At 31.5% G+C, this 10177-nt stretch overlaps 2 protein-coding genes across 2 annotated transcripts; one reads left to right on the forward strand and one right to left on the reverse strand.

The window, feature by feature from the left end:
- Positions 1-588: 588 nt before the first annotated feature.
- On the forward strand, positions 589-6009 carry LOC107002774 (B3 domain-containing protein At2g36080-like). The gene is made up of 3 exons (XM_015200939.2): positions 589-1248; positions 1960-2243; positions 5358-6009. The coding sequence occupies exons 1-3, from the start codon at positions 657-659 to the stop codon at positions 5406-5408; spliced, it is 927 nt and encodes a 308-aa protein (XP_015056425.1). The 5' UTR covers positions 589-656; the 3' UTR covers positions 5409-6009.
- Positions 6010-6538: 529 nt separating this feature from the next.
- Positions 6539-8684, reverse strand: LOC107032429. Its single transcript, XM_015234032.2, has 4 exons — positions 8552-8684; positions 7750-7895; positions 7495-7657; positions 6539-6931 (listed from the first exon to the last, which is right to left on the reverse strand). The coding sequence occupies exons 2-4, from the start codon at positions 7885-7887 to the stop codon at positions 6732-6734; spliced, it is 501 nt and encodes a 166-aa protein (XP_015089518.1). The 5' UTR covers positions 7888-7895; positions 8552-8684; the 3' UTR covers positions 6539-6731.
- Between the last annotated feature and the right edge of the window lie 1493 nt (positions 8685-10177).

Here is a 10177-nt window from a genome sequence, read left to right on the forward strand (position 1 = left end):
TCTCACTGTCTCATTTTCATCTTTGTGAAATTAATTTCTTGCTTCTTCAAAAATAAAATATACGGGTCCGTTGGTTCTACACCTAAAAAACATAAGAGGACGTCCTATGCTTCATGAAATAAAGTTTAATTAATAATTTTGAAGTCAAATATAAGATTATTCAATTTCAAATATATTTATTACGTTTTTCTTTATGATTAAGTAATTTCCTATATCATAATAAACTTAAAAGAAGTTAAGTAGAGCACAATTTTTTTTCTTAGAATATCACATAGGATGGGTAGTCAATTTTTTTATTTTATATAAATTTTAATATCAATTTATACAAATTCGAAATTGAAGCACATAAAATAAAATGAAACGAAATTAAGTTTTAAAAACATAAATTATCTACTATTCCTTCGATAATCGTATCATGATTATTTAATTTGAATTTCAATTTCTCCACCTAGTGAAATAAGATTTGAATACATATTATTTTTATACTCTCTTTGTTAAATAATAAAATTCGAAATAAAAAATGTTTATCGTCTGATCAGCTACGAATTAAAGTCCGTTTAAATATAGTTTTCCTACCTGTCCCCGTTCACGTTTCCTACGTCATTTATAACCCCATTGTTCTCCCCTTTTATCTTCCCATCTCTTTCTTGTGAGACATGTCCATAACCCATTTCTCTTCACAAAACTATTTTTTCAGTGAACACTACAATTTCATGGAAGAATCATTGAGAAATTCTTCGTCTCCTCCGAAGCAAAACAGCAATCAATTAGAAGAAATTGAAATCCCTAAAGAGCATTTGTTCGAGAAGCCATTAACGCCGAGTGACGTTGGGAAGCTCAATCGATTAGTTATCCCAAAACAAAACGCGGAGAAGTACTTTCCTCTTAATGATTCGATTAATGATTCAGGTGAAAAGGGATTTTTACTGAGTTTTGAAGATGAATTGGGGAAATTATGGAAGTTTCGTTATTCGTATTGGAATAGTAGCCAGAGCTATGTGTTGACTAAAGGATGGAGCCGTTTCGTGAAGGAGAAGAAATTAGATGCCGGTGATGTTGTTTTGTTTGAGCGACATCGTGTTGACGGTGAACGGCAATTTATTGGATGGAGGAGGAAGAACGGTGCCGCAGTCGCTGCCGCTTCTGCAACCACCGTCGCTCCGCCGGGATGTGGCGGTGGGTGGGGGCAGGTACATCCGTTTCCGTCGGCGGCAGGTGTTCCGTACCAAACCGACTTTCTTCACGCAGGTAGTGTTTTCTTCTTCAATACATACATTTCGCATGGAAAATCTCTTAATTTTTTTTTGTTTTGTTTTTTGTTTCTTTATTTTTCAGATTTTTCAACTGTACCTACATGCAGACAACTGCTACACGTATCTTCTTTTTCTTTTCTTTTTTTTTTTTCATTTTTTTTATGTGTCAGCTCCCCAGCATCGGTATACTTTGAAGTTAAAATTTGAAAATTGGACTTTGAAATTTAGCTAGTATATTTTAAAGTTAAAACTTGAAAATTCGAATTTTGAAATTTAGTAGGTAAATTTTGAAATCAGAACTTGAAAATTCAAAGTTTGGAAATTTAAATTATGTTTGCATATGCATTTTACTTTAGAATTATTTCAAAATTTTGCAAAGCAAAAGTGAAATTTCTCCTAAAAAATTTAAGTGAAATTTCTTCTAAAAACTAGCTCAAAAAGAAAATTGAAAGTAACAATAGCAAGTGATTGATTTCATTAACTCCTCGTATAAGAAAACTGACTCTAAAGATTTAATAATATGTAAGATAGAATTGTTTGAAGCATCGAAAAAATCAAAAATAAACTCTTTGAAATATTAAATTTAGAATTTATACTACATCAAATCAATAAATACATAACTCGTATTTCTCGTACACAATATTTACTAAACTCACTTGATCAATTATGTTTGTTTTTTTTGCTTATCTATTTGATTAATGTACAGGAAGAGGAGTAATGCACAACCAATTAACAACACCAAATGGGAATAACACAAGGAGGCAAGTAAGGTTGTTTGGTGTGAACCTAGAATGCGAGGTTGGTGACTCCTCTTCGTGGTCCGAGTCATCAACCCCAGATGGTTCAATATCATCGAACCATCATCAACAAAGTCAAGAGTACTATCGGTCACAAGCTGGTCAACACTATTACCAATACCAAGTCCATTATTCAAATCCTCATGCTAATCCTCCAGCTTCATCCTATAATAATAACCATCATTATAACACGGTACGCTCTTTATTTTATTAATTAAAATTTGAACTTTTTCCGCGTTTGAACATGAATTTAGTGATATTTTAAAAAGAAAAATTTGTGTTTCCTTTAATGAGACAGATGTATACGTACTCTGCAGTCGCCCTAGTTGATATTTTTAATTATAAAAAAATACAGTGCACCTAGCTAGCTAGCTAACATGTGTATTATTAGTTAAATTGGAGATAGGTGACAAAAGGCCAAAAAAAAAAAACATAAAAATAGTAGTGTAGTTGAACAAGTAATGTGCTACTTTTGTAGCAGCAATCAATTTTCTACTTGCTAGTTAAAAATTAAAATCATGTAAGCTGTTTTGGATTTGTGTTATCTTCTTTGCTCAACTAGCTAACAACTACTTCCTCTTCCTCATTTCAAAAATTTTCATCATCGCTATAAATAGGTTCGTTGCATATTAGTTGTTAACCTTAAATAGCTATCCGAAATTACTTGTCAAAATATAAAATAGAGATAATTTTTTTTTTCAATTTTCAAAATATAAATATGGTAAAGTCCCAAAAAAGTTCCTCCATTATTAGTTGTCACATTGATGGATAGACTGAGACTTGTTCAAGTGGTTGAGTATCTTTCACTCTCTCCTGTAGATTGGATATTCGATCCATTTTGAAGGAAAAGTGAGAACACATATTGATCCTCCTGTCTCTACCGATAAAGAAAGCCTTAGTTCTCGTGTCTTATATCTTAATAATTTTTGTAGCGGTCTTAGAGGAGAAATTTATTAGATTAGATTGAGGGATCGAGTCATTCTGAAGGAAAACTGAGAACATATATTGTTCCTCATGTCTCTATCGATAAAGAAAACCTTAGTTCTCGTATCTTATATCTTAATGATTTTTGTGGTGTTCTTGGAGGAGAAAATTATTAGACTAGGGTGGGGTGGGGGTTCAAGTCACTCTAAATGAAAAGTGAGAACACATACTGATCCTCCTGTCTCTACCGATAAAGAAAATCTTAATTTTCGCGTCTTATATCTTATGATTTTTGTAGCGATATTTGAGGACAAAACTTTTAGACTTGCAAGAGATGAGCATCTTAAACTATATTTGATTGAACGATAAAAAAAACCATATTTATTTAGCTTTTAAATGCACAATATATATTTCAATAATGTCGTTTTCGAAACTATTTTATCTATTCCAAAAAGAAGATAAGAAATAGATATGGACAAATAGTAACAGGCGTGTTCTAGAGAACTCCTTAGCAACCCTCTGAAAATTTTGCTTCTCCCATATTTTTGGTTTGTAAGGTCTATTTAAAATAATAATATAATCTCAATTTTGATTTATGTGTCACTATATGATAGAATGTGAAAACTTAATATTAGTATAACTATAAATCATCTTATCAAAGATAAAATAAGAATTCAAAGGTTAATTTTTCTAAATGTAAGTGACCTTTTTAAGGCATATTAAAAAAACATGTCAAAATAAATTGAGATAGCACGGCGTGGGCGGATCCAAAATTTAAAATTTGTTATATATTTCTTTACAAATATACTTGATTTTATTAAAATTATTGAGTTCAACTGAACCTATACCTTAACCATGTATGGCTATTCTCTAATCTTTTCCTTCTTTCCTTTTTAGCACAAATGTGAGGAATTTCTTCTTCCTATATTACTTTTGTGTTTTTCACATGTTTAGAGTCGTGTGAAAGGAGAATTCATTGGGAATAAAATGATTATGAATAGTGGCCATAATCTATCTTTATAATAATTTGGTATGTGGTCCTGACTACCATAGCAGGCAACTTGAAGTAAACTTCAACCAACCATAAGATATTTTGGATCAAACCTCATATTATATAGTCAACTTTTCTGCTCACCACTAGAGAGTCAGACTTCTACTTAGGAAGCAAATCAAACTCTGTGACTTAGCTTATCAAAAACTAATGTCTACTACTTTCTTCGTAGATAGAAGTATTGAAAACATTCCTATAAGAAGTATATATGTAATACTCTCAATCTGTCAAATGACATAGCAAATCGTATCAAATGTAGGAGCATGAGACTCTTAAAAAAAAAAGAGAGAAATGTTGAAAATATCTCTAAACTTGATGAGAATTGAAGAGTGTATTTCACTCATGGCTAGATCGAGGTGCATTTTAAGTTTAGTTAGTCAAGTAAATAGGTGTTTTTAAAAATGTCAATAATTTGAGAATGAAACTAGTAAGTTTCGCTGAGTTTAGCGGTATTTTAAATATTTCTCTCCTACTTTTTATAACTCTTCTTATATATTTGCAAACATTTAATTTTATACTTTTCAAGAGCATATTTCAGATTCACATAAAATAAAATCAAAGGAGTATTATTTTAGCTTGGGTAGTGACATCATACAACATTTTTGCAAGATAATTATTACCTTTTTGTAGCAAGCTAGGTAATGTTCTTTTCATGCCAAGCTAACACTTGTGGTTTTTGAAATTGACTAATTAATTTCCCCACTATTAAAGAAAGACTTAATGGGGCCATTTAAGTTCATTATGACAGGAGTAAGATTAAGATAACCAATGGCCGAGAGTTTTTAGGATTCAAAATATGAATATGCTAAAGTTATAGGGATTCAACGCCTACTATTTATTGATAAAATATTAATTTTGACCTTATATATAAATTATAATTTTTCAACAAAGAGATTTCGAAAGAGCCCCTTCTGGTACCCTATCTCCACTAGCATTACAACAAGTATACCATTTAATGATGCATGGATAAAGTCAAATGCATGACGTTTTCCAAGCCTTTAACATGAAGCAAAAATACTGCTCCACAATCCGAGTTGAAATAAAGTTACTTGAGAACTTCCATGGTGTATTGGATACATAGCTATCTCTATCACCAAATTACCACTGGTCCAGACAAGGATGGTCACTCATATATTTTTTTTTTATTAATTCCACGGAATACGTGTCACCCCAAAACATGTATTAGGTATAAATTCTGTCTATCAAAATAAATAGATTGAAAAAAATCATATCTAGTGTTGTCTATACTGAAAATTGAACAGGAGACCTTATAATGTACATATCTAACCTTTCTTTTGTGCCAATAATTATACTGTATGGTCGTTGTAACAGGATATGGATTACTCAAGAGATGTCAACCAGATGAGATATCATCAGGGATAAGATCTGTGGATGTGACATAATGATTGACCATCATGGGTCACTTGGAATAGAAAAAACAAGCAATTAAAAGAAAATTCAAAAGGGAAAATCCCAGATTTTCTGGCTACTTGCTCTCCCAAAAAGGTGATGTATATCAACTCCAAGTCCATAGGGAAAGTAATTGAATAGAAACTGGCACTTTGAAAGAAACATCAGAGTGTTTTCATGGGGGGGTAGTTGGACAGCTGAGGTGGGACATCCAAGTATAGATTGACTGACGTAAACAAACGCTCAAATGAGGCCGTTCGTTTACAAAATCTAGTCGATCCCTACTTGATTGAGACTGAGACAAAGTCGTAATTGTTTGTTTACAAGAATATATAGATAAAGGAGTATTTTTATTTTTGTTTAACTACTGTAAAGATTTTCCTAGGGCTTCTTCACCAAGAAGAAATATGGTGGAGACCAGTTTCTTTGATAAGATGGCAGTGTACTCTGTTGTCAGTGACAAACACAGTGTCTTAGGAATACTATTTGACATCTATTCAAAGCAACTAACAGTTTAAACAGCTTAATTCATTTTGTTCAACACTCTGTTCAATGTACTACTATTACTTGTATATGTTTTGATGATTCCTATGAAAGAACTGTTGAAAAGACTCATCAATGTAACCTGTCAACTCTAAGTTCAATTCTCAAGAAGTATGTCAAAAGTAAAAAATCAAAGACCTTTTCCATCAAACTTTACAAACAGTACACTAATCTATTTCATTCAATCACAACTTGACTATTTAGAAAGCTTAAAACTGAACAAACTAGGTTTCTGCTAAGGTAACATTCTGAACTTGTCTCGATAGTTGATGCCGACAGTTTAATGGATGAGATAGCAAAGAGAGTTGCTGGACTCTAGAGAAGCCATTATGAAGCGCCACTGGCTACCCAGGGTGCTAATAACCAGCCTCCCTCTCCTCTTATTACTAGTGATGGTGTCGGGATTATCCTGTGCATATTTAGATTATTACTTCTCACCAATATAAGTATTGAGTGATTCTGCCACAAGACTTAGATAAGAAAGATGAAATCACTCTACCAATATGTGTTGGAAAGACGAAGATCATCAAAAGGAAAAATGAATGGAAAGAGAGCAAAAATAAAGCAGTGCGAACAGAAGTTGATAGCACACTCAAGTATTGTTCATGTATATCATCAGCATTCTAGTAATGTACAAAAACGAGAAATAGATACTCCTTAAAGTGATTACTCGAAAGAAACAAGGGAGGACATTGAACAAGTTCTTGCAGTTGGTATTGCAAAAGATAAACTCACAAATTGTTCATTAGAATTTCAAGTTAGTCCTTTGGAATTGGATGCATCGGTGTCTTTGGAAGATTTCGAGTCTCTAGTTTTCTCCATTGTTTGTTGGATACCTTCTTGATATCCTTGTATGAAACTTTTGAGTGCATCTTTATATGCAGAAGCTCTTGTCATGTAAACTCGTTGCAGTGCTGGTCGTAGTGTCTCCATTCCACCTCTTGCAGCCACAGCTACGGACAAAACATGCAGTTGTTTCATAACTCTATTTAGAAACAATTTCAACATGACTGAACAAGAAATATAATTGAAAACGTTGTGCAATCGTTTTATGGTTAACAGAAACTTTCAGCATATAAAAAGATCAAAATAGAATACACTTATCCATGAGTGCTTACACACCTTGCCTATAATTCCATCCAAAGAGACTATGTGGAGGGTCAAGAAAACAAGGTGACTAGCTGAAATTCAGTAATAAAATCAACATACAGGACAAACGATAACCACTAAAACGAAAGATAAAATCAAATAATCATATATGTAAAGCAAGAAAATATAACTATAATCGCAAACAACTACTGTGTGCTTCATTTAAGAAAACATGAAGCTTCACTTTTCACTTCAAGCCCTATAGACCTTGTCACTTTTTTGCATTTTTTGCTTTTAATATCACCAACTCCTACCATACAAACCCGAAAGAAGTAGGAAGGATGTTTTGGAATGTATATTCAGACATATTGTTTACCTCTATTGATCCAACAATCACACATGAAAGACAACTAGTGAGGTATCTTACCTAAATCCTCCAAAGTTGAGGGTTCCTTCTCTTTTCCATTACCATTTCCTCCATCCAACTCGCCTTCAATCTCACGCTTCTTTTTGTAATCATTGGGTCGAAGTTCAGGACCAATGTCCCTCACCCAGCTTGCAGCATAAAGCCTAGACGCTTCCTTAAGCACCTGAATCAATACTACCAAGATTAGACAGTAACTACTGATTAAATGCATCACACAAATTCATTACCAGAAAGAAAAATAAAACGAACACTCACAAGATAGCGCTCCTTCAAAGTAAGTTTCCTACGTTTTTTGAAGTGAGGAGGGTCCGGTAAAGATGAAGGAAAAGCAATCTCTTTCAGATCATATCGAACATAATCAGATACTTTCCTCCAAACTACCTTCAACTTCATTCTGAGTCCTGAAGTACCATTACATATAATGCGTAAACTCCAAAGTTAGTACATGATCAAACAACATACATACACGCGTGAACAATCCAAACTACGCCACTAGACTTAAGGCAAAAATCACGATGAATCAAGATATGTCTTCATACATTCATCACAAAATCAATTCTAACATGCAAAAGTCATTTATGAGACTTATAAATAAATTTTTTGATGTTAACAATCTACCAATCAAGGAAATAATTACACACACTTCTCTGTTAAAACAGAATGGCAAATGTAACTACAAACAGATCAGCTTTGTTGCAAGTTCAATCATGTATACAAAATATATTCCAGTAAACAAGACTTCATTCCAAAAAAATCACATGTTTGTGCATCTTCTTCTTTCAGGCAAATTATCAAACATATTGTCATCACAGAAGAACGGTACACAATTCTTATTCCAAAATACACAATTAAGGGGAAATCTCAGTTGCACACTTGATTAACTACCTATAATTTTCTCCAAAATAAGCTATTTGAATTTTCACCGAAATTAGCTATCTGAATTTTCACCGAAATTAGCTATCTGAATTTTCGCCTTAAGATATGATTTGGCAGCTTGTAATCCCTGTCTAACCCAATTTTTTTTAAATAATGTGCATATTTATTGTCGATAACTTACCGATAGTAGTGAAGCAGCTCGACCAAAAAGAGATTGGGGAAAGATGGATACTGGAGCCGGACCTTCGTTCATTCGAAACCCAATAGAAAGAATAAAGTATTTTGAAAATTAAAGTATAAATATTGATGAATTTATTTAAAATTACAAAAAAAAAAAAAAGTCTTTTTGAACAATTTCTAATGAATAAAATTTAAAGGTATGAACTTCGAAAATGTTAGGTCAAAGTTAGATATCAACAAATAGAATATAGTATTGTGAATTATATTGTTGCAATTTGCATGATATATTCTTGTATAGAAACGTACTTAAACGATTTTATGGTACCTTAAATTAATTTAAACTTAATGCTCTAGCCAAATACATAATAATGCCCCAATTCGAGAAGACACGAGACATTCAAAAATTCCTTGTAAAACTCAAGCAAGATAGATATTAAGGAAAAACGTAATAACTTATGATTATTTAAATTGAATAGAGTCGAGGGATGTCTATAGATAAAATAACGAAAGGAAGAATAAGTTATGTTAAAATTAATTGATCCGTTCAAATTTAGTTTAACTATTCATTCGTCATTTTTTACTCCTGAGCTTGATTTGTAAGGTGATATATAAACTACTTCGCTAAAATAAAATCTTAATACAAAATTACAGATGATCGGATTTAGTATGAATCATACATAAACTATAGTTGAAATCAATGGCTTTTCGAAGATTGAAATCAAATTGACCCTTGTGAACAATTTAATACACAAAAATACTTTGTCTCATGCTGCCATTTTTTTAAGATTTAAGTACCAAAGATATATGACATTGCTGAATAATCAAACTTTAAATTTAATTCTCTACTAGATTAATATAAGATAGGAGAAAGCGGGACCAAATCGATGACTGACATAGTTATGTTGTATTTTGTCCTTTAATTTTATATCCTACAAATTTATTTTTAATAATTTTTACCATAAAAAATCTGAAAAAGAATGGATAAATAAGTTATCATTTGAAAATTTCACTTCATGACTAGTAAACAACATATATTAAATGACTATTAATTAACCTATGAAAACATTATTATTTTTATATTGAATAGATTGTGACGCTTTTATTAAGACATAATAGTACATATAATTCACTTTTATCCTTCGTTAGCTATAAATTCAGAGTATTAGCTTAAGTTTTCAAAAATTAATTTTCTAAACTTCTTCTGCATATTTTCTTATAAACAAATATCGAGTCTTTGTGTAATTTGTTAATTATATTTTTAATTTCAGTGTAAAATTATTAAAGTTTAAGATATTACTATTCTAATAAAAAGCATATATACTTTATCTTTGAGAAAAAAAATAATTCAATGCATCAAATACCTAAGGTCACACAATGATATTTGTTGGCTCAAACGATTAATTTAACATTAATTTCTCAATTTTTGAGATTACTATTTTGAACACATGATTTACCCAAAAAAAAAAAAAACAGTTACACAAGCACCCATTGACTTCAAAAATAAAAAATTCATAATACCTTTTTTCTGTTTTTATTCTTATATAATTTATAACAATTTGCCAAGTTGAAATATGTGAGTCACAGATAAATACATGAACCAACAGGGGTTCAACGCCCATTAACTTAA

The sequence above is a fragment of the Solanum pennellii genome, chromosome 10 (assembly GCF_001406875.1).
Source record: "Solanum pennellii chromosome 10, SPENNV200".
NCBI lineage: Eukaryota > Viridiplantae > Streptophyta > Magnoliopsida > Solanales > Solanaceae > Solanum > Solanum pennellii.

Coding starts and splice junctions, on each gene's coding strand:
- LOC107002774 (XM_015200939.2), top strand. CDS start 657: ATGTCCATAACCCATTTCTCTTCACAAAACTATTTTTTCAGTGAACAC. Junction 1,249..1,959: donor AACCGACTTTCTTCACGCAG/GTAGTGTTTTCT, acceptor ATTAATGTACAG/GAAGAGGAGTAATGCACAAC. Junction 2,244..5,357: donor ATAACCATCATTATAACACG/GTACGCTCTTTA, acceptor TCGTTGTAACAG/GATATGGATTACTCAAGAGA.
- LOC107032429 (XM_015234032.2), bottom strand. CDS start 7,887: ATGAAGTTGAAGGTAGTTTGGAGGAAAGTATCTGATTATGTTCGATAT. Junction 7,658..7,749: donor CTTTGAAGGAGCGCTATCTT/GTGAGTGTTCGT, acceptor GTATTGATTCAG/GTGCTTAAGGAAGCGTCTAG. Junction 6,932..7,494: donor CTCAACTTTGGAGGATTTAG/GTAAGATACCTC, acceptor TTTTGTCCGTAG/CTGTGGCTGCAAGAGGTGGA.